At 37.5% G+C, this 24,879-nt stretch overlaps 1 protein-coding gene across 1 annotated transcript in view; it reads left to right on the top strand.

Annotated features, from left to right (window-relative positions):
- The first annotated feature begins 413 nt into the window (after positions 1 to 413).
- WNK3 (WNK lysine deficient protein kinase 3) overlaps positions 414 to 24,879 on the top strand; it is a 160,231-nt gene continuing 135,765 nt past the window's right edge. Inside the window, exons 1-2 of the mRNA XM_046673065.1 lie at positions 414 to 674; positions 22,081 to 22,726. Of these exons, the coding sequence (XP_046529021.1) occupies positions 22,199 to 22,726 (528 nt within the window). The 5' untranslated portion in view covers positions 414 to 674; positions 22,081 to 22,198. The remainder of the gene's footprint in view (positions 675 to 22,080; positions 22,727 to 24,879) is intronic.

Raw genomic sequence — 24,879 nt, 5'->3', positions numbered from 1 at the left:
TCTTTTTTTGGAGAGGAGAGGGTAAATCTGCCGTAGAGAGCGAGCTTTTGAACACATAGGAGGCGTCACCCGTGGTTCCTAACTGAGATTTTCTTTTTGGAAAGGAGAGAAGCCTTTCTCCTCGACGCGCATCCTTCTCTCCCGCTGCGTTGAAGAGGGCGGGGGAGGAATGCGCATGCTGCAGTTGGCTAGCCACTCTGCACCTCGCAGTAATAAGGGCCGTTCGGAGTTGGGATTGCTCCGTCGGCTTTCTCTGCCCCTCCTCCTCTCTTTTTCTCCCCTCCCTTCCCCGCCCCCCTCCGCCCCCCTCTCCTCTCCTCTCCATCTGAATTCCCTGGCTGGAGTACGCGTGCGCCTGCTCAGCTCCCGGGCGAGCCCGAGCTTGGGCTCGCACCCCACTCCCCTAACCCCGCCCGCTCTTTACCTAGCGGCCGTAGCTGGCCCGGTGGGCTCTCGGGGAGACGCTCGTGCGCGCACGCGCACACAACGCGGTGCTGAGCTCGAGCCATCGAGGAGGGGAGTAAGAAGCATCCGAGGAGGCGATAGAGGAGGAGGCGGTGTGTGTGTATGTGTGTGTTCTATGGTGTGGCTCGTCGAGGGGCGAGTTGAGGCTTGAAAGAGGGCGAGGGAGAAGCGAAAAGAGTCAGTCTCCCTCCGCGAGAGCCTCAAACCTGGTGAGGGTCCCGGGCCGGCAGGGGTGCTGGGAGAGAGGGAGGAGGCCGGGGGGCGTGTCTGGGATCGGGCTGAGAGATGAATGGGCCGGGGATGAATGGAGGGAGGCAGCGGCGGCCAAGAGTCTGTTCGGAGTAAGCGCCCTAGTTGGGGGCGGCTTGAGCGAGGTAGGGTGATTGCCTTCACCAAGAGGTATGGGACGAGGCCGGGCTGGGGTCTTCGGGGTTATCGTAGCTGCTGTCGGTGTGAGCGAACAGGCGGAGAGGGAAATTCAGAGGGGAAAGTGAGGAAGGGCAGGTTTGAGGTTGAGGTGCGTTTTTTGTCTTTTCTTTTTCGTTTTTGTTGGAGGGTGGCAACTTTGGGAGTTGATGGAAGACTAGGGAACGGGGAAGGTGAGGAGAATACATGAGGGGGGCCGCGAGACGGTTGACAAAGGACTGAGTGATCTTATTTAAGAGGGATTGAGGCTACTGAAAGGCAAGATCGCTTCGGGTATGGGAAGTTGAGTTTCAGTGGGTAATGGGGTGGGGGAAAGTGGATTTAGTTTAGAGATTCACTTGATGTGTGTGAAGGTCGTTACGTCTGGATCGGGGTGAGGGATATTGCTAGCTAGTTGTATAAATGGGTTAGGTTCGAGGAGATTGAGAGGTGTTATTTGGGAATGGGTGGTGTGTTCTGTGACTGACAGGTTGGGGATGGGGAGGAGATGGTATGATGGGGTTAGGATAAAAGTGGTGAGGTGGCTTCACTGTTCTGAAAGAGGGTTTTTTTGGACAAGTTTAAGAGTGGTGAAACATTTATGTAGTGGGATGTGGGTGGAAATCCTGCACGTGTGTATCTCCGTATCTTGGGAGTTGATAGATCTTGTTAAAATGAAATTGAACCCTCAAAACAGATGGGAGTGCTATGGCTAGTACTTCTTAAGAGTTACTATTGACTGAAGCAATTATATGAATAAATAGCCTTTAAGTTATGAAAACCTTTTGTATGGTAGTGATTGCATCCAATTTTGGGAGGCATTGTTACCTGTTTTTCGTCTATAGTAAGTTGTAATACCAAGAGAACTTTTGAAGAGGTCTCACTATATGACACAGAGCAGTGAATGTCTTCTAGACAGTTTCTCTCCATTGGGTTGATGAGTTTAAAAATTGTTTAAAATCAACAGTCCAAAAGAAAGATTCTTTGCATTAAAGGATAGCTAAGATGCACTAAAGCTGATTTTGAGTGGTAAAATAATTGTACATGACTTTTAAAGTCATTTTGAATTTACCTTGTTTGAAAATTGGCACTTGCTTTTTAGTGTGAGTTTAAATTACAGCAGATTACTTGGACATTTTGTTCTCCGAATACATTAATTATCTTCTGTTAAGGATGTCTTGTGATGGTCTCATTCTGTTCTAGGTCAAGATTAATAGTTTATGGATTTTTAACTTTTCATGATTACTTTTTACAAACTTTACTGACATATATCATTTATCTTGGAAATGTTGCAAATTTGGGAACATTCCCATGTCCTTTTTCTTTTATTCTGCTTTGATGTTGGAAAGAGTGTAATCCTTGTTTTGGCTACCCAGAGTTTAAATACAAAAGTTAATATTATGTTCATATTCTCTTGTATTAAGATGAATACTTAGTGTATTAAGTAGTAGCGCCAAAGTATAAAAGCACCATGAGAGCCTGGAAATGTTGCACTAACTTTGGCAGACAAGGTAGTCTCCCAGTTTTGAATTATATGTTCCTGGAGTGGAAGAACATTCAAGTATTGAGGCTGGAAAGTGTAAGCATGGTCTCTTTGGGGAGTGGAATGAGATGAGCATGGAATCTTTGAGGGTGGGGTGAAGGACTACCCTGCGGAGTTAGGAGCCCTTGACTGTTAAAGAAGGGGAATAACAAATAGATTTGTGATGTTCTTCCCTGTGCCTTTGCTTCTGATGCCCCCGCCCTGCAACCTGTAATGCTCTGTCTCCCCCTCCTTTTGAATTTGAACTCATTTTTTTAGACTAACTTCCGTCATTAGCTATTCCTGAAAGCCTTTGCTGCTCCCCCTTTTCCTAGCATCCTCCACCGCACTCGGTTAGGTGCCCCTCTTTAGTGGTCCCATCATACCTCGTACATATTTTTATTACTGTACTTCTGTTGGCAGGCAGGCGGGAAATTGTTTTCCTTTTTATACCTGAGAGTAAAATAAAGCTCAGAAAAATAAGACTTTCCCTAGTAAGTAAGTGGTAGACCCTGGAGTTCTGATTTCTAGACCAATGTTAATCCTCATGTCACAGGTCTGCATTTGTTAATATAATTTTTCTATAGTATTTTAGGAGTTAATGTTTCTGTAACTCAGACTTTAACTTTCTTCTGTAAAGTAGAGGAATTTCTTTTCAATAAGGCGTCCATCGTTTAGCCAGTAAATGATAAAGCCAGTGGTTGCAAAGAACCAGCATACTCAGAAGTAAAGAAAAGGAGAACTGTTAAATTACTATCAGATTTCTAGTCAGGTAATTTACTTAAAAAATAATTAATGGAGGGCCTAAATTTTTGTGTTTATGTTTGTGGGGATGGGAATTGAGTGTAAGAAAAAACCTTCCTTTCTTAGTCTCCCATCTTAGTATAAGTAGACCAGCTCTATTTGCAGATATACTTGATTATGTCTCTTGGCTAAAAGCCAGAATACACTCTTAGGGGTGGATCTTTTCCCTTTTTCTTTGAGATCATAAAATTTATGGCACTCTTAGGAGATATTTGATGACTGTAAGGGACATTTTTAAAGGCATTCATTCAGAAATTCCCAAAGCTTCAAAAGTAGAGTTTGATGCCATTTTTAATTGTTTTGGTAGAGCTTGTCATGAGATACTTGATTTGGAAAATGTTGAGATTAACTTACTGCAGAAGTGAGGCTTCAATGCCCCTTTCTTCCAGGGATGTATTATTTTGTTCATTAACTTTTGTTAAAAATAGAAATGACGTCACATTGTTTTCTGTGTTTTAGCCTGGTAACTTTTTTATTGTGCTAGAATTCACATAACATAAAATTTACCATTTTGGAGTATACAATTCAGTGGCATTAAGTACCTTCATGATGTTGCACATCTAGTTCCAAACTATTTTCATTACCCCAACAGGAAACCCTGGACCCATTAAGCAGTCACTTCCCATTCTGCTTTCCCCACATCCCCTGTCTACCACTAGTCTGTTGTCTCTATAGCTTTGCCTATTCTGGATATTTCATATAAACGGAATCATATAATACATGGCCTTTTGTGTCTGGCTTCTTTCACTTTGCATGTTTTTTAGGTTCATGTTGTGGCATGTATCGGTACTTCATTCTTTTTTATGGCTGAATTACATTCCATTGTGTGGATATACTACATTTTGTTTATCTGTTTGTCAGTTCATGGACATTTGGGATCTTTCCACCTTTTGGCTTTTGTGAATAATGCTGGTATGAATATTCATGTACAAGTTTTTATTTGAATGCATGTTTTCAGTTTTGGGGAGTATGTACCTAGGAGTGGAATTACTGGGTCATATGGTGATTCTATGTTTAACTTGCTGAGGAACCACCAAAGTGTCTTCCACAGTTGCTGCACCATTTTACATTCCCACTAGCAGTGTATAATGGTTTGAATTTCTCCACATCCTCACCAACAATTTATTACTTTCTGGGGTTTTTTTTGTTTGTTTGTTTTGTTGTGGGTTTTATGGCCATCCTAGTGGGTATGAAGTGGTATCTCATTGTGGTTTTGATTTCCATTTCTCTAATGACAAATGATGTGGAGCATCTTTTCATGTGCTCATTGGCTATTTGAATTTCTTCTTTGAAGAAATGTCTATTTAAGTCCTTTGCCCATTTTTTAATTTGGTTATCTTTTTATTGTTGAGTTGTAAGTTTTTAAAAAATATATTCTAGATACAAGATCCTGATCAGATATATGATCTGCAAATATTTTCTTCCACTCTGTGAGTTGTCTTTTTACTTTTTTTATGGTGTAGTATCTGTTGATGCGCAAATGTTTTGAAATTTGATGAAGTCCAATTTATCTTTTTTTCCTTTTGTTGCTTGTGCTTTTGGTGTTATATTTAAGAAATCATTACCAAATCTAAGATCATGAAGGTTTACCTCTATATTTTCTTCTATAAGTTTTTTAGTTTTAGCTTTAATAGTAGGTTTTTGATCCATTTTGAGTTAATTTTTATATATGGTATGAGGTAAGGGTCCAGCTTCGTTCTTTTTCGTGTGGGTTAACTTGAAGTTTTTAAAACTGTAAAATACATAATACACAATACTATATGTGTATATTAGTTAAATGAAGCTATGTTGTGGTGATTTCTAATCACTCTGGGAAGTTGTGGGGGAGAAATGTTTCTCAATGCATTTTTGAAGGTCATGACTTATATTTGAAATGTGGGGGTATTCTAGAGCTCTTTGAGACTTTCGTGATGAGGCATTTTCCATATGGTAAGCTAGGCAATCATTATGCTAAAGTTACATAAGTGATGTTTTTAATAATGAGTATTTTTTTGTTTTCAAACTGTTTGTATAGGGTGAAATCTTTGCTTAAAACTAGGGGAAAAAAAAGCAGATTTAGTCTGTAATTAACCAGAAATTGCCATTAGATTTATCCTTAAAGCAATCATATCTATGTGTTAAATAGTTTATGATTGTGAGCCAACTTCTTGACCAAAATGTATATCGATCAGTTCCTTGTGGAGACTTTTTATTTGCTTAGGCTATATCACCCATTTATTATCCTATTTGTTTAGGAATAATGTAAGATTATTTTAGTTTAGTTACTTGTAAAAATGAGGATTAAAATTTAGCACAGCAGAATTGGTTGGTAAATCTCAGCCTCTAGTTAAGCATAATTAAAATAGGGACATTAATTTGAAGTTTTTAAAAAACTAGGAGATGTGTTTTAATACAAGAATGAGAAATCTGCTTGATCAGCTCTAAGACCTATGAGGTGATAGTTCACCTCTGATTATACCCCTTCTGTTAATTGTTATTTTGTTACCTTGTTAATTTATCCCTTCTAAAATAACACCTGAGATTTCCTACTATTTAAAAATGTGTGAGTTACTGTTTTTTGTTTCAAAGGGAAAAAAACCCAGGTACATTCCTTGTGAGAAGAGACAGTGTTCCCAAGTGGAAATGTCACTGGAGTAGGAGTCAGCCTGGGTTCTGGTCTTGCCTCAGTATAATCTTGTGCAAGTCTGTAGGCATCTTTTTCCTTATTTGTTACTAAACAAAACAAAAGCCCTACCTATTTTGCAGTGTTTCTTTGCTAATTAAATGAGAAAATATACTTTGTAAATTATACAACTACATATGAAATGCAATGCATTCTGTTAATATATTTTTTGAGTCAAAGTTTCTCAATTGAGAAATGTTTTCCCACCAACTTAAAGCTTTTATGTCTCTACTCATGTGGTAAATTTTAGCAGCAAATGTCTAAACTCATTGATTAATTGGGAGGGGTTGGGTTTTTAGAAAGTGATAGTATGATAGAAAGTATGTTGGATTTAGAGCTAGAAAACCTGGGTTCCAGAATTCTCCCCTTCACTTACTAGCTCTGTGACTTGGGCAAGATGCTAAACTTCTCTGAGCCTTCTAATTTTCAGAATTCTAAAATCTTCTAATTTTCAAAATGCCAAGTAGCTCTCAGGGTTGTTGTTAGGAGTAGTTGAGTTAAATAGAAGAAGTTCTTTTGAAAACCCTAAAGCAAGATTTGATAAACTTTTTCTGTAAAGGATCAGGTAGTAAATATTTTAGATTTTGCGGGCCAAGGAGTCTCTGTTGCATCAACTCAGCTCTACTGCGGTAGCAACCATAGACGATATGTAAATGAATGAGCGTGGCTATGTTCCAATAAAACTATTTATGAACACTGAAATATGAATTTTGAATAATTTTCATGTGTCATGAAATACTATTCTTCTTTTGATTTTTTTTCAACCATTTGAAAATCTTTCTCAGCTCATCTGCTGCACAAAAACAGGCAGTGAGGTGAGTTGGGTTTGGCCTGAGGGCCGTCTGTACTTTGGCAATCACTGTTATAAAAGGTTAGGCAGAGTAAGGTGTTAATTAGGGATGTGAGAGTAGATGATTGATAAATAGGAATTGCTTAATTTTGATGATGAAAGAATATGGAGGTGGTTTCAACCCCTTTTCTAATTTGGACCCAGGATTTTTTTCACATAAAATGGGCATCTTTAATTGAGGAAATGACCTTGCTAAAGCAAAACTGGAGGATGAAAGTGAGGAAGAAGATCATTTTAGTGTTATAAACTCACAATGACTGTGATGTGGTTGTGCAGTGTATGTGTTTCTGTGCAAGTCAGGGTTGTATATAGTGTGTGCATGTGGCTCCAAGTCATATGTGACCCCATATTATGAGTAGTTAAGAGTGGACTTAGGAGTCAGATGTCTGGGTTGAATTCTGGCCCTGGTTTTTACTAGCTGTGTGATCTTAGGCAAGTTAACTTAATTTTTTGAGCCTAGTTTCCTCATTTGTAAAATGGGAATAGAAATATTATTTACCTCAAGATTCTTGTGATGGTTACATGAGAAAATGCATGAAAGGGCTTACAGTGCTTGGCACAAAACACTCAATAAGTGTTAACTGAGAATATTCATTTGAATATATGTTGTACATATCTTATTTGTTTTGTCCTTCCTTCAGTTAGTTTAGGAAATTATAATATCCTTAACTAGTTCTTTTGTACAGCTTGTTGATGGACAATTCTGCTTTAAAGTATTAAAATAATATAGAGGTAGATTAAACCTTAAAGTCCCCCTTTACCCAATGTCCTGCCCTCCTGGTGGGTAACCATTGTTAAGAGTTGACTGTGAACTTGTACAGTCCTTTTTCTCTGTATTTACTTGCATATGTATATGCATATACAAATAAAAAACACGTATTTTATGACTTGCTGTTTTCCCAAAGAATATGATTTAGGGCTCTTTTCACGCCAGTATGTCTGTTCACTTCATTCATTTGAGTGGATACATAGTATTTCGTACTACATGCTTCTTTAACCACTAGGATCAGTTTAGAGCATATCCTTCCAGTCTTTTTTATATGCATCTACACATATATGAATACATTTAGAAATATAAAGTTTTGTGTTTTTTTTTACATAAATGATATATAGAAGTAATGTACATGTACTATAACTTGCTTTTCTCACTTAAGAGTGTGTATGTGTAGGAGAGTTTTATACGTCAGTATATATCCATCTCTTATTTTTTAAACAGATGCGTGTTACTACTAAATATAGATGTACTGCTGTTTATTCCATTATTCTCTTACAGATGGATATTTAAGTTCTTTTCAGTTTTTTTGCTCTTTCAAACAATGCTTCAGTAAAAAATCCTTGTACATACATAGTTTTACATGTACAAAAATATTTTTCAAGTAGATTCTAAGAAGTGGAATTGCTAGGTGACAAATATGCACTAGATACTTGGAATTTGCCATATGCAAAGGCTATTCCAGTTTATCTGCCAACAGTGCATGGAGTGTCGAATTTCTCGTACACTTCTCAAAAGTGATATTAACAGATTTTTTTGCTTATCTCTTGGACAAAAAATGATATTAAGTTGTTTGAATTTGCATCTCCCTGCTTCCTAAAGAGTTTGAGCCATCCCCGATCATACGTGTATTGGCCATTTGTATTTCTTCTCACTGATTTTTTTAGTTCTTTATATATTCTAGATATTAATGCTTTGCTATACATGTTGCAAATGTTTGCTCCCAGTCTGTTGCTTATCTTTTAACCTTGTTCATGGTCAAATGGCCAAATGTATTAGCTTTTTTGTTAATGGTCTTGCATTTTGCCTTTTTAAGAAAGCCTTTCTTCAGATTAGAAATATGTTCTGCTGTGTTTTCTTTTAGTAGTTATATAGTTTTGGTTTTTACATTTAGCTCTCTAATCTACCTGGAATTTATTTTTGTTTCTGGTTTTAAGTGGGGCTTTAAATTTCCCCCAAAATGGATAGCCAATTATTCTGACACTAGTTACTATGCTATCTGTTCCTCACACATTTGAAATGCCATCTTTCCCGTGCACTATACTCCCATACATACATGTGTCTGTTTCTGTACTGATTCTTGTTCTCCCTTAGTCCATTTGTCTATTTCTGTGTTGAAACCACATTGTTTATCTTACTCTAGCTATATTATATGTAATATCTGGTAAAGCGAATTCTCCTCGTTCTTTCTCAAGATTTTCTTTGCTTTCCTTGTGCTTTTTTAAAATCAGCTTGTAAATTTGGGACAAAAACATCTCTTTGGGATTTAGATTGGGTTTGCATTGATTTTGGAGTAATCTGGGAGAGGGGAGTTTGTGAAGATGCTGATAATGAGTCTTTCTACCAAAGAAAGGTATATTTTATGTACAGTGCTTCACTAAAATTTTACAGTTTTCTTTATATAAGTGTTGCATATTTCTTCTTGAGTTTATTTCTAGCTGAATATTTTATAGCTTTGTTGCGCTTATGACCAGGATAGTTTTTTTTTTTTTTTTTAAATCACAGTGACCTGTCCTTCTGGGGCAGCCATCCCTTCTGACCCCCTCCTGGCGCCACCTTACCCCAGAGCCCTCACCTTAGGATAGTTGTTTTTTAATTACATTTTCTAATTGGTTATTGCTGATGTATAGCAGAATCGTTGATTTCTATTTGTTGATTTTGTCTTTGGCCTTTCTGCTGAGCTTTTTTATTAGTTCCTATTATAGTTTTTTAGTTGATTTCCTTGGATTTTCTAGATAGATAATGGTATAGTCTGCAAGTTCTGAGTTTTGTTTCCTACTTTCCAATATTTGTAAGTCTTATTTCCTTAAGTGGTAACAGTGATAATAGAAATTCTTGGCTTATTCCTAACTTTAATTATTGTTTATGTGAAAGATACTTAACCTCACTCATAAGATAAATGCTAATTGAAACCACACAGTTTCCTTTTTTAAACCTATCAGAGTGTTAAAAATCAAAACGTTTGATAACACCTTTTTTCTTGTCAAGGCTGTGGGGTAAAAGACACTCTCGCACATTGCAGGTGGGAGTTTAAATTGGTACAATGACCATGGATGGCAGTTTGGCAGCTTTATATAAAGATGCAGATGTATTATGTGTACTCTTCTGGCTATATTAGTGTACTTCAATAAAAGTTAAATATGCAGATTTCCTTTGATCCAGCTGTCCCATTTCACGGAATTTACATGTATGTGTATACACACACACATATGCAAAATGAAATATTCAGTGTTATCTGTCATAGCAAATAATTGAATACTATATAGGTATTAAAAAATAAGAATGAGGAACCTCTGTGTACTGACAGGGAAAAAAATTTCTTAAGTTATTATGACTATTAAAGCAAGCTTGGTATATACTATGCTTCTTTTTGTGTAGAAAGGGAGGGAGAGGGAGAACGTATATTTATGTTGCTTATTTACCTAAAGAAACTCCAGAGGGCTGCACAAGAATCTAATGAGTGGTTGGGGGAGTGGTGGGAACTGAATGGATAGGAAACAGGGTTGGCAGTGAACCTGTCCATTATATATCTCTATCTTTTACTTTTGAATCTTATGATTATATTTTTAAAAACTAAATTAATAATGGTTTCTTGAATTGTTTCAGCTGCTCCAAGGACATTATTTTCTTTTTCTTGATCTTTCTCTTCTGTGTTAAAGATTTTCGTCAAATGGCTGTCTCCTGATTCTGTTCGTATTTAAGAATGACCTAGTAGAAGGGCTAACTGGGAGTTCTGTGTACCTCGGTAGAGTACACAGCCTACAACTGGTAGGCTTTATTTTGGGGTAACTAGGTAGGAAGCTGGCTGTTACACTTGGACGGCCCAAATGCCAGAGGGCAGAGGCCTTTGCTTTGGGGCACCCTTATTCTTCCCAGTTTGTTGAATTTGGTATTCTGCAGGCAGGGATTTCTTTCTTTCAGGGGGAGAGTTCATCAACTGTATCATAATTCAGACCTTCAGTTAATCCCTGTTTTCAGCTTTTTTCTCACTCTGGCTCTTTTTGGGATCAGTCTTTGCATGTGGAGTCCCTCTGGAGTTTTGCCCCGCAAGTCTGCTCCCTCCTAGGTTGGAACCCTTTCTATTATATACTTTAGATTGGAGCATCCTTTGATTTATGTTTTCAGTCAGTTCTTTCCTGTCTTCTCTCTGTCAGAAATTGTTGAAATCTTGTATTTGCTATGCCATTTTCCATTCATGTCCTTGACTTGTGATGTATACGTTTATGTTCTTTTCCTATCGCTTTTCCAGGGTCTTGAAAAATACAAGAGAGAGAGAGATTCACTTCACCTTCTTGAACCAGAAGTCAACAGTAGTATGTCTTAAACTTTGATAAACTGTAGGCTCCTTGAGGACAAGAACTGACTTTTCTTTTATCCCCAGACGCTGACACAGTACTTGGCACTTGGTAAATGTTTATTCTCATGAATATGCATATGTGTGTGTGAGAGAGAGAATTGCTAACGGAAAATTTACTGTGTAATTTTGATTATTTAAATATGCATTCTTTCAATTGCTGGTTCCCAAATTTGAAGAAATTCTTGAGTCATTGATTGACAAAGTACTGATTGTGTGCTGGGTTTCCCATGGATAGAACCACAAAAAGTTACAGGGGAAAAATTATTTTGAACTTTTAACTCAACTGCTCCAAGCTTATATATCAAACATGTTGAAAGAGTAGATATAGGGTGCAGATTTGTGAGATTTTTCCTATAATTTCAGTCTCTCTAGGAGTGGTTTTGCAGTTGTATTTATACATATTCTTAGGGCTTAGATTGCTGTGTTACCATTTTATGAAGGAAAAAAATGGTCACACACAGGTTATGATATATAGCTGTTGAACTCAGAAAGAAACTTCAGGTTTAAGGCTTGAGTTTTGTGGCCTATTTCACTGAGCTGTGTTTTTGCATTGCTGAATGTAGAAGAGAGATCCTGGTTACTGAAGCATACTCCTTTAGCTATACCAACATGGTTTATTACTGGAAAGCTTTAAAAGAGTATATTATATACATTTTGGCCTTACTAAATAGAGTCTCCTGAAAATCATTTAATGTTTTCTTGAGTATTTTTGATGCTTTAATATGGTGCTTTAATATAGTGCTGCTCCTATGGGTTATTAAGAGGTAGAAAAAAAAGCTTCCATTTATTGATTATTATATTGTGCCAAGCACCATGCTAAGTAGTTTATATGATAATTTTCATATCAATCCTGTGAGATTTCACAAATGAAATTAAGAATGAATGAGGTTAAGTAATTTGCCCCAAATCTCTGAGGAGTGAGAGGCAGAACCAAGATTTGATTCCAGGTTTATACTACTCTAAAGCCTGTGTTCTGAAACTCTGTTTTATGGTCAAGAAGCTATTGGATCTACGATGAAAAGGCCCCGGAAAAGGCTTAGTGAAGGTCTTGGCTTATTTTTTTTTAATTTAGTTCATAATAGTTTAAATCAATGTGAAATTTCAGTTGTACATTATTTCTTGACTGTCACCACATAAGTGCTCACCTTCACCCACTGTGCCCACCCTCCACCCACCTTCCCCTGGTAACCACTGAACTGTTTTCTTTGTCCATGTGTTTGTTTATATTCTACATATGAGTGAAATCATCTGGTATTTGTCTTTCTCAGTCTGGCTTATTTTGCTTAGCATAATTCCCTCCAGGTCTTTCCATGTTATTGCAAATGGGATGAATTTGTCCTTTTTATGGCTGAGTAGTATGCCATTGTATATATATATACCACATCTTCTTTATCCAATTATCAGTCGATGGGCACTTGGATTGTTTCCATGTCTTGGCTATTGTCAATAGTGCTGCAATGAACATAGGGGTGCAGAAGTTACTTTGGATTGTTGATTTCAAATTGTTTGGGTAGATACCCAGTAGTGGGATAGCTAGGTGATATGGAAGGTCTATTTTTAGTTTTTTGAGGAATCTCCATACTGTTTTCCACAGTGGCCATACCAGTTTGCATTTCCACCAGCAGTGTATGAGGGTTCCCTTTTCTCCACACCCTCTCTGACATTTGTTATTTTTAGTCTTAGTAATTATAGCCAATTTAACAGGTGTAAGATGGTATCTTAGTGTAGATTTGATTTGCATTTCCCTAATGATTAGTGATGTTGAACATCTTTTCATGTGTTTATTGGCCATCTGTATATCTTCTTTGGAAAAATGTCTGTTCATATCCTCTACCCATTTTTTGGTTGGGTTGTTTGTTTTTTATCCTTCAGTTGTGCAAGTTCCTTATGTATTACGGAGATTAACATCCGGTCAGATATATGACTTGCAAATATTTTCTCCCAATTGCTGGGTTATCTCTTTGTTTTGATTCTAGTTTCTTTTGCCTTGCAGAAGCTCTTTAGTCTGATGAATTCCCACTTGTTTATTTTTTCTTTTATTTCCCTTGTCTGAGAAGACATGGTATTTGAAAAGATCCTTTTTAGTTCGATGTCAAAGAGTGTACTACTGATATTATCTCCCAGGAGTTTTATAGTGTCAGGACATATCTTCAAGTCTTTGATACATTTTGAGTTTATTTTTGTGTATGGCATGAAATAGTGGTCTACCTTCATTCTGTTGCATGTGGCTGTCCAGTTTTCCCAACACCATTTATTGAAGAGACTGTCTTTTCTCTATTGTATGTTCTTGGCACCTTTGTCGAAGATTAGCTGTCCGTAGATGTGGGGTTTTATTTGTGGGCTTTCAGTTCTGTTCCATTGATCTGTGTGTCTGTTTTTGTATCAGTACCATGCCATTTTGATCACTATGGCTTTGTAGTACACTTTGAAGTCAGGGATTGTGATACCTCCAGCTTTGTTCTTTTTTCTCAGGATTGCCTTAGCAATTTGGGGTCTTTGGTTGTCCCATGTGAATTTTAGGATTCTTTGCTCTATTTCTGTGAAGAATGTCATTGGGATTCTGATTGGGATTGCGTTGAGTCTTTAGATTGCTTTGGGTGTTATGGACGTTTTAGCTATGTTTATTCTTCCAATCCATAAGCAAGGAATCTCTTTCCATCTCTTTTGTCATTATCAGTTTCTTTCAGTAATGTCTCATAGTTTTCATTGTATAAGTCCTTCACCTCCTTGGTTAAATTTATTCCTAGGTACTTTATTCTTTTAGTTGCGATTGCAAATGGAATTGTATTCTTGAGTTCCCCCCCTTCACTCTGAGCCTGCATTTGTCTTTTGAGCTGAAATGTGTTTCCTGGAGGCAGCAAATTGTTGGGTCTTGTTCTTTAATCTATCTCACCACTTTGCATCTTTTTATTGGAGAATTCAATCCATTTACGTTTAGTGTGATTATTGCTGTATGGGGGCTCAATGCTGTCATTTTATCACTCGTTTTCCAGTTTCCCTGCATTTCCTTTATTTCTCATCCTGTGTGTTTTGGTCTAGCCCTTGAATTATGTAGTTTTGTTTGATGCTTTTCTTTGGTTTTTCATTATTTATTATCTGTGTCTCTGTTCTGCTTTTTTGTTTAGTGGTTACCCTGAGGTTTGTATTCAGAATCTCGTGTATAAGACAGTCCATTTTCTGGTGGCCTCTTATTTCCTTAGACTAAACCGATTTAGTCCCTTTCCTTCTCCCCTCCTAAGGTGTTTTTCTCATATCTTATTCCAACTTGTGTTGTGAATTTGTGGTTAAAATAACAAGGTCGTCTTTGTTTTTGGTGTTTTCCTTCACTTTAGCCTAACTCTGTAGTTGAATATTTGCTATCCTTTTCTGATTCTGTCTACCTATTTATCTCCTTACTCTGTGTTCGTGACCCCTTTTCCCCTTTTTTTCTTTTTTTGGGTATGAGGGCCTTCTTGAGGATTTCTTGTAGGGAGCGTCTCTTGGCTACGAAGTCCCTTAGCTTTTGTTTGTCTGGGAAAGATTTAATTTCTCCCACATATCTGAAGGATATTTTTGCTGGATAGTTTGTTCTTGGCTGAAGATTTTTGTCTTTTTTTTTCTGGGAGATTAGTCCTGAGCTAACATCTGCTGCCTATCCTCCTCTTTTTTTGCTGAGGAAGACTGGCCCTGAGCTAACATCTGTGCCCATTTTCCTCTACTTTATATGTGGGATGCCTGCCATGGCATGGCTTGCCAAGCAGTGCCATTTCTGCACCCAGGATCCGAACTGGTGAACCCCCTGCCATGGAAGCAGAATGTGCACATTTAAGTGCTGCACCACCGGGCTGGCCCCCAGATTCTTGTCTTTTAAAGATTTCAATATGTCATTTCGTTCTCTCCGAGCTTGTAAGGTTTTTGCAGAGGAATCTGCTGAAAGCCTGATAAGAATTCTTTTGTATGTTAGTTTCTTCTGCCTTGCTGCCCTTAGTATTCTTTGTCATTCATTTTTGCCAGTTTTACTACTTTGTGCCTTGCAGTAGGTCTTTTTACATTGTCAAATCTAGAAGATCTGGAAGTTTCTTCCACACAGATTTCCCTCTTTCCCTTGATTTGGGAAGTTCTCTGCTATTATTTCTTTGAACACGCTTTCTGCTCCATTCTCCTTCTCTCCACCTTCTTGAATACCTATAATTCTTATGTTGCATTTCCTCATTGAGTTAGATATTTCTTCGAGACTTTCTTCATTTCTTTTTAGTGTTAGTTCTCTCTTCTCTGTCTGGAGCATTTCAACATGTCTATTTTCGATTATGCTGATACGCTCCTCTGTGATGTGCACTCAAGCATTCAGGGAATCTGTATTATTTTATCTCTTCCCTTGTGTCATCTCTAGTATTTCTGATTGAATCTTCTTTATAGTTTCAATGTCTTTTGTGAAGTAGCTCCTGAACTCGTTGAATTGTTTCTCTACATTCTCTTTTACCTTGTTGAGTTTTTTGATGATAGCTATTTTGAATTCATTGTCATTTAGCTTACATATTTCTCTGTACTCAAGACTGAGTTCTGGGTGCTTGTCGTTTTCTCTCTGGTCTGGAGATTTGATGTAGTGTCTGATGTTGGAAAGTCAGCCCTTTCTCATTCTGATATTATTTGGTTGCAGTTACTACCTATCGCCACTGGGTGGGGGTTGAGAGCCACGTATTCTGAGCCCTCCACTTTCACTCAATATCCCAGGCAGTGGAGCGGCATGGCACAGGACTGGTAGGGGGAGGGGCACTTTCTTCTGTGGGCACTCCGGGCTTTCTTGATTCGCTCTCGCTATCTGGTCTCCTGGGATCTTGGCTTGAGGAGGTTATCCCCCGTGAAAGCTTTTGCCCCATTAGAGGGGCTTCTCTCTAGTCTTCACGGGCCCTAGGGTGTCCTTGGTGATCCTGCACACAAGCACAAGCGTCCCCTTCCCCACTCCTTCCCTCACAGATCCTCCTGCGGCAGTGATCGCAGTCTTTAGGGCAGGGAGTGAAGTTGTCTCTTACCCCGTTCCAGCTCCTCTGAGGGGGGCTTCAGCCTCTCTGTACTCCATCATGTGGCTGCGTGTCTCTGATGTTTTTGTATTATGTTAGGGTGTCCTCTGTTGGAGTTTGGATGCCCCTTTTTGTTTGTATATATGTTGTTGTATGTATGTATGTTGTTTGTATGTATGTATGTATGTTTGTTTGTATGTTGGAGGGGAGAGAGTCCCAGGCAAGTTCATTCCATCATGTTGCTGACATCAGTGATCCTTGGCTTATTTCTTAAAATTTATTTTTCTTATTTGTTGTTTACTCTTAGGCTACTAGTTATTACATTTTATTTTTGTCAGATCTTTTCCTTTCAGAAGACTGATTCTCAACCTAGGAGACCAGGCTGAAGATAAGGAGAGTGGACAGAATGGGGGTAGGGGAGGTAGAGAGTATAGTTTTAAAAAGGCATATTTGATGTTATGATGGCTTTTATTTTAGTGAAAACATTTTATTTTAAGATTCTTAGGGGCTGGCCCCATGGCCAAGTGCTTAAGTTCATGTGCTCCACTTTGGTGGCCCAGGGTTTCACCGGTTCGAATCCTGGGTGTGGATGCGGCACCGCTCATCAAGCCATGCTGAGGTGGTATCCCACATGCCACAACTAGAAGGACCCACAACTAAAAATACATAACTATGTACCGGGTGGCTTTGGGGAGAAAAAGGAAAAATGAAATCTTAAAAAAAAAACAACTATTCTTAAAGAGGGACATCATATTTTATTGAGCTATAATTTATGTACCATAAAATTCACCAGTATAAATGTCAATGATTTCTAGTAAATGTATAGTTATATAACCTTGATACATTCTAATGTTAGAACATTTCCGTCACTTGTAAGAGATCCCTTATGACAGTTTGCAGTAAGTCCTGTTCCTTTGCCCTAGCCCCAGGCAACAACTAATCTATTTTCTGTCTCTATAGATTTGCATATTCTAGACATTTCATATAAATGGAACCATACTGGATATGGTCTTTTCCTCTGGCTTCTTTCACTTATCATAATGTTTTCAACGTTCATCCTAGTTGTGGGGTATATCAACATGTCATTGCTTTTTATTGCCAAATAATATTCCATTGAGTGGGTATCTCACATTTTGTTTATTCGTCAGTTGATAGTCATTTGGATTGTTTCCATCTTTTGACTATTGTGAATAACGCTGCTATGAACACTTGTGTACAAGATTTTCTGCAGACATATGTTTTCATATCTCTTGGGTAGTGGTGTCATATGGTAAGTCTATGTTTAACTTGTTGAGGAACTGCCAGACTATGTTCCAAACCAGCTGCGCCATTTTACAAGGGAATGTTATGAGGGGTCCATTTTCTCCACATCCTTACCGACACTTGTTACTGTCTTTTTTTTTTTGAGGCAGATTAGCCCTGAGCTAATATCTGCCACCAATCCTCCTCTTTTTTGCTGAGGAAGACTGGCCCTGAGCTAACATCCATGCCCATTTTCCTTTACTTTATATGTGGGACGCCTGCCACAGCATGGATTTTGCCAAGTGGTGCCATCTTCACACCTGGTATCTGAACTGGCAAACCCCAAGCCACTGAAGTGGAACATGCGAATTTAATCACTGTGCCACCAGGCTGGCCCCATTACTGTCTGTCTTTTTTATTGTGGCCGTCCTCATTGGTATGAAGTAGTGTTTCATTGTGGTTTTGATTTGCATTTTCCTAATGAGTAACAATATGGAAAATATTTTCATGTGTTTATTGGTCATTTCTATACCTTCTTTCGAGAAATGTCTATTTAGATCTTTAGCCCGTTGGATTGTTTATCTTTTCATTATTGAATTGTAAGAATTCTTTATATATCCTGAATACTAGTCCCTTATTAGATAGATGATTTGCACATATTTTCTCCAGCCTTTTTGCTTTTCACTTTCTTGATGGCATCCTTAAGCACAAAAGTTTTAAATTTTGTTGAGGTCCAACTTCTCAATTTTCTCTTTTATCACTTGTATTTTTGTTGTTGTATCTGGGAAATCATTGCTTAAACCCGAGTCACTAAGGTTTATTGAAGTGTTCTCTTCCAAGAGTTTTATATTGTTAGCTCTTACATTTAGGTCTATGATCTGCTTTGAATTCATTTCTTGTATGGTGTGAGGTAGAGGTCCAACTTCATTCTTTTGTATGTGCATATCCAGTTGTCCAAGAACCTTTTGTTGAAAGACTGTTTTTCCCCATTGAATAGTCTTGGGCTCTTTGTTGAAAATCAATTGACAATAAATGGTAAAGTTTACTTCTAGACTCTCAATTCTATTTCAATGATCTATATATCTGTCCTTATTGTTCATTTCCAATGTAATTCTTTTGTGGTAGGAGGTATTGTTTGATATCAATCCTTTTAAATTTATTGATATTTATTTTATTGCATGGTATATGATCTGTTCTGGAGATTTTTCTATGTGTGCTTGAAAAGAGTGTATATTTTGCTCTTGTTGGGTGGTGTGTTCTATAGATGGCAGTTAGGTCAAGTTGGTGGATAGTATGGCCAAGTTTTCTAGATTCTTGCTGGTTTTCTGTTTAGTTGTTTTCTACTGTTGTTGAATTGTTTCTTTCTCTTCAGTTTTTGTTTAATGTATTTTGGGGCTCTGTTGTTACATATGTATATGTTTATAATTGTTATATTGTCCTAATGAATCTTTTCTTATAAAATGTCCCTCTTTGTCTTTAGTGACATTTTTTGTCTTACGGTTGGTTTTTAAAAGACTGAGGGAACAATCCTTTCTCCATCTCTCCTATTTGTTGCTTCTTATCTTGTAGTTTGGGAAACTAGGTGACCAAACATGTTAGAATTATTATACCAGAGCAGTACTACTTGCCCTTCTGTTTTCATTTTAGGGTTCTGAGTAAGATTTCATTTTTTAAAGGAGGTTCTGCACTAATTCTCTGATTTTACCTATTTGTGTCTGCTTAGAAGTCCTTTTGTCTTATGGATCTCTGCTCTTCAGGTTTCTTCAAGTGACCTTCAAAGTGACCTTCAGTCAAGTGAAATGAATAATATTATTCTTTCTTAAGAATATCTCACCTAAAATGTTAACATTTGGGGAATGTGAGTGCACCATATACTGGATTCTTTGTGTATCCTTGCAGGTTTTTTCCCAAGTCCAAAATTATGTTAAAATAAAAAGTTAAAGAAAAATCCTCCACTTAAGTGAGGCATTGTTGGTTGCCTTTTCTTACTTGCAGGCAATACTAATATTATTAAGTGACTTTTGAAGTATATTGATTTGGCGGTGTAACCTTATAGAGCACTTCATGAGTCCTTGTTTTAGTTCTTACCTCTGGTGTTAGTACAGCTATGTCCTAGTAGTGTTATCTGATAGGCAAATTTCTGGAAGTTATCATAGACTCTTCCTTTTCCCTTACAGACATATTCAGGCAGTAAATCTTGCATTTAGTACTTCTTTAATGTATCTTGAATCTATCTTTCTTGCCACTATTCTCATTCAAACCTCAGCATCTATTTCATGGTTTATTGCAGTAGCTCTCTAACTGGTCTCCTTGTTTTACATTGTATGACATAGAAATCTTTGGTGACTATCTGCCTCTCTGTCCTCATCTGCCTGCTTCTAATGTGCCTGCAAGTAAACTGTTCGTGGTACCACTCATACACTTACTTTGTGCTGTTTCATGACTTTGCTTGTGATCTTCCCTTTGCTTGGATCAGCTAATTTTCTTTCTTTGAGACTCACTTCAGGCATTTTTTCCAGGAAACCCTACTTAGAGTGTCCGACCTCATTCTTTTGCATGTGGATATCCAGTTTTCCCAGCACCATTTGTTGAAAAGGCTGCTCTTTCCCCATTGAATTGTCTTGGCATCCTTGTTGAAAATCTATCAATTATAAATATGTGGGTTTATTTCTGGACTCTACTTTTATTCTGCCTATCTATACATCTATCCTTATGCCAGTACCACATTGTCTTAATACTGAAGCTTTGTAGTAGATTTGAAAATTGGGAAGGGTGAATCCTCCAACTTTGTACTTTTTCAAGATTGTTTTGGCTTTGGCTATTCTCAGCCCTTTGAAGTTCTATATGAATTTTAGGATCAGCTTGTTAATATCTGTAAAGAAAGCAGCTGGGATTTTGATAGGAATTGTGTTGAATGCGTATAACAGTTTGGAGTATTTCTCCCCATTTTGTTTGTTTTAGTTCAGGGTTGTTTTTCTTTAGTTTTTCAAATTTGATATTTCTGTTTCTTTTTGGTTTGACATGACAAATTGTGCCTTGTAAGGCACATAGTATAATAAACAGGTATACAGGCTTAACTTTGTGATGCATGTTTGTCATGAGAAGGGAAGGATTTTCTTATTGGTGGTTTGACTATTCTTTTGAAAAATTTTTTTCCTTATATATTCTATATATTTCCACATGTTCATTGTGGAAAGTTTTAGAAAATACAGAAAAGCAGGAAGAAAAAAGTCTGTAATTCCACCATTCAGAGTTAATATTTTGTGTGTCTGTGTTTATGTGTGTGTGTATATGGAAGCTTGTTGTATCTATTTCTTTTTTTTAACCATATAATTTATAGGGAATGTCTTTTTATCTCACTAAAAACTGCAGTGTTTTTTAAATGATGTATCCAATCTCATTTTGGAGTATTTAATTAAACTTCTATTAGGCTTATGTTTTGTTACAGTTTTTCCAAATTTTAAGTGCTATAATGAATGTCTTTATAGTTAAATCTTTGCACAGATTCTTGACTATTTTTCTAAGACAAGTTCCTATAAGTGGAATTGCTGGTTCAAGAGGTTGCATATTTTTAAGTCTTTCTTGCCATTTTTTAAATTATAGTGTGTTAATATTTGACAGTAGTTTCTTTCTGTTAAAATCCGAAGGCAAGCTCATAAACAAGTATTTGCATTATTCAAAACTACTATTGAATGTTCATAGCAGCATTATTCACAATGTCAAAAGGTGGAAACAACCCAGTCCATTGACCAGATGAATGTATAAACAAAATGTGGGAGTCGGGCCTGTGGCCGAGTGGTTGGGTTCGTGCGGTCCGCTTTGGCAGCCCAGAGTTTCGCCAGTTCGGATCCTGGGCGCAGACATGACACTGCTCATCAGGTCACGCTGAGGTGGCATCCCACATACCGCAAGTAGAAGGACCCACAGCTAAAAATATACAACTGTGTGCTGGGGGGCTTTGGGGAGAAAAAGGAAAAATAAAATCTTTAAAACAAAATGTGGTATATACATACAATGGAATATTGTTCAGACTTAAAAAGAAATAAATTCTGCTACATGCTACAACATCTATGAACTTTGAAAACATTATGCCAAGTGAAATAAGCCAGACGCAAAAGGATAAATGTTGTATGATTCCACTTATATGAAGTACCTAGAATAAGCAAATTCATAGGGACAGAAAATAGAATAGAGATTACCAGGGGCTGGGGAGATGGGGAGTTAGTGTTTAATGGATACATAATTTCAGTTTGGGATGATGAAAAAGATAGTAGTGATGATTGCACAATATTGTGAATGTACTTAATGCCACTGAATTGTACACTTAAAATGGTTAAGATCATAAATTTGATATTAAGTATATTTCACCACAAAGAAACTACTGTTGGATTGATTCCAGAATTTTAGACAAAGACCACCTACTGAGAAATTGTCTGCTTGTTTTACTTATTGTGTGTGTTAACCTTGTAGTTAAGTGAACTCAGGGTTTGGATTCTTGTTTTAAATATGATGGATTGATAGATGGGGCTGAAAACCAGGTTCCTAACCAATATTCATACAATATCAAGACTTGTTGAGCTATATGCCAAGCAGTCTGCCACTGAGGACTACAGTGATAAACAAGATAAGACATGGTCCCTGGAGTCTGATGGTTGCTAAGATTGGAGAGGAAAAAGAGCAAACATCTTATTTTAAAAAAAGGGATTAAACCATCAGGTGACTTATTTTCTCCTTAATGATTTCCTTTGTGGGCTGATTTTAAAATATCCTTTTTTCCCCTTCAGGTTGCTATGGAAACATATGACCGCATAAAAGGAAGTCCATTCTGATAATTCTGATACCTGAGATGTAACTGGACTGAAGAGTGGAAAAGGAAAAATTTTAGTGCCAACCTTAATTACAATGGCTACTGATTCAGGAGAGCCAGCTAGCACAGAAGATTCTGAGAAACCTGATGGAGTTTCATTGGAAAACAGAGTTCCTCAGGCTCCAGCGACTTTGACAGTAGAAGCTAGACTAAAGGAAAAAAACAGTACCTTGTCTGCTTCTGGGGAAACCATAGAAAGGAAGAGATTCTTCCGAAAGAGTGTTGAGATGACAGAAGATGACAAAGTTGCTGAATCTTCCTCCAAAGATGAGAGAATAAAGACTGCAACAGATATTCCAAGAGTAGAAAAGCTTCCTACAAATGTGCTAAGAGAAGTTAAATATGAACAATGTTCAAAGGCAACTTCGGAATCCTCAAAAGATTGTTTCAAGGAGAAAAATGAAAAGGAAATGGAAGAAGAAGCAGAAATGAAGGCTGTAGCTACTTCTCCTAGTGGCAGGTTCCTGAAATTTGACATAGAGCTGGGAAGAGGAGCATTTAAAACAGTGTATAAAGGACTGGACACTGAAACATGGGTTGAGGTTGCTTGGTGTGAACTGCAGGTGGGTATAAAATCTTCTTGGTTTTAATAAATTGCAGTTTTAACTGGCCTGGCCTTCTGAGTGATCCAGGATTAAAATGTATCATGGATTAAAATAAAATGAAGAGTTTGTCCCCCACCTCCCTGAAATTGTGCTCCTTTCCTAGATCCTCTTAGGAGCTCATGCCGACCTTTTTTTCTCCTAATGTTTTCCCCTCTGTTTTAAAGGAGAAAAATATCACGGCTTTCTTTAGGAAAATGCTCTTAATTTATTAACCTTAGAAAATTCCCGAAACTCTTAACATCTCATTTTGAAAACTTTTAGTAAATGTATGCCTTATGAGTTGATTGTTATACTAAATACTTAAGAGTGTGATATGTTAGGGATATATTCAGTGTGATATCTCTCTTTTCTCTTTTTCTTTCAGTAAATTTTGGGGGGGTTCATGTGGTATTTTTCAGAATAGGAAATGTTTTTCTTGATTCTTTGAGGACTTCTTTTAATATATACTCCACCATGCCTTTGAATTTAGCTCAAAGAGGATCTCTGGAAGAAATAATCACCAGAATCTACTGAGGTTAGTCAGTTGGAATGTGTTTAGAAAGGACAAATGAAAACAATAGAATAGTTGAATTACCTAAATATTTGGTTCCATAATAAATGTTTATGTGGTACTTTTAACTAAAGAAGGACTAAAGGAGGATAAAACATCATAGAAGGGGTTATAATAAGAATAGTTTCAGATAAAAAAAACGAATAGTTTCAGATAGATGTAGATCAACTATAAGGAAAATCTTTGTGACGTCAATTAGCTCCTGAGAAATGGTCAGTGTTCACGTGAGATGCTTAAAATTAAGATTGAATAAATAAATCACTAAGTATAGGTTTTTTGTTTTTTTTGTGTGTGAGGAAGATTAGCCCTGAGCTAACTACTGCCAATCCTCCTCTTTTTGTTGAGGAAGACTGGCCCTGAGCTAACATCCATGCCCACCTTCCTCTACTTTATATGTGGGACACCCACCACAGCATGGATTTTGCCAATTGGTGCCCTGGTCCGCACCTGGGATCCGAACCAGTGAACCCTGGGCCAATGAGAAGCAGAACGTGCGAACTTAACTGCTGTGCCACCGGGCCGGCCCCTAAGTATAGGTTTTTGTGGTTGTTCAAATTCCAATGGTCTTGGTGCATGTGGGTGTGTATGTATGTACTGTGATTTCACCCGTTCTGAATTTGCTGTAGGTTGCCATTCAGATAGGTTGAAATTTAGTCCAGGTCCCTGCATTTCTAGGAAGCTTTTTGTTTAACACCAAACTTTTGAAACTTTTCTATTTGTAAGAGTCAGTGTTTGCTTTATAAGCAGGATTCCAGAGCCTATTGTTAGGGATTCAGATTCAGTAAGTCTGGGGTGGGATGCAAGATTGCAATTTTAACAAGCTTTCAAAGTGCTTTGTATGAAGTCCCTTATGGCTCTTTGGAGTGCAAGTTACCTAGAAGTTAAGCCAATCTAGTAGTTCTTGAAAGATGTGTGCATGTGGGGTTTGCTTGGTTTTCTTCTCACCCTATTTTTACCCTTTAAGAATTTTATAACATCTATGTCATAGAAATATTAGATAATGTGAGCAAACAAACATCAAAATCACCGGAAATTCCAGTACTTTGAAGATGCTTTAAATATTTTAGTATATATCTCTCTGGACTCTTTCTTTTGTGTAAATGTATATATCACTGTGTGTTTTTTACCCTCACAAAATGGAATTGTATTAGAAGATTTTATAGGGGGCCGGCCCCGTGGCCCAGTGGTTAAGTTCGTGCGCTCTGCTTCAGAGGCCCAGGGTTTTGCCAGTTCAAATCCTGGGCGCGGACATGGCACCGTTCATCAAGCCATGCTGACGTGGCATCCCACACGCCACAACTAGAAGGACCCACAACTAAAAGTACACACCTATGTACCAGGGGGCTTTGGGGAGAAAAAGGAAAAATAAAATCTTTAAAAAAAGATTTTACGAAACCTTTTTTCTTTTCTTTACTTATCATGAACATCTTTTCATTACCAGTAATTGTGCATTTACGTCATTTTTTAAAAATTATTATTATATTTGCTCTTTTTTTTTTGCTGAGGAAGATTAGCTCTGAGCTAACATCTGTTGCCAGTCTTCCTCTATTTTGTATGTGAG

This window comes from Equus quagga, chromosome 10 (genome assembly GCF_021613505.1).
Source record: "Equus quagga isolate Etosha38 chromosome 10, UCLA_HA_Equagga_1.0, whole genome shotgun sequence".
NCBI classification, from domain to species: Eukaryota; Metazoa; Chordata; class Mammalia; order Perissodactyla; family Equidae; genus Equus; species Equus quagga.
This window is presented reverse-complemented; position numbering and strand designations above follow the sequence as displayed.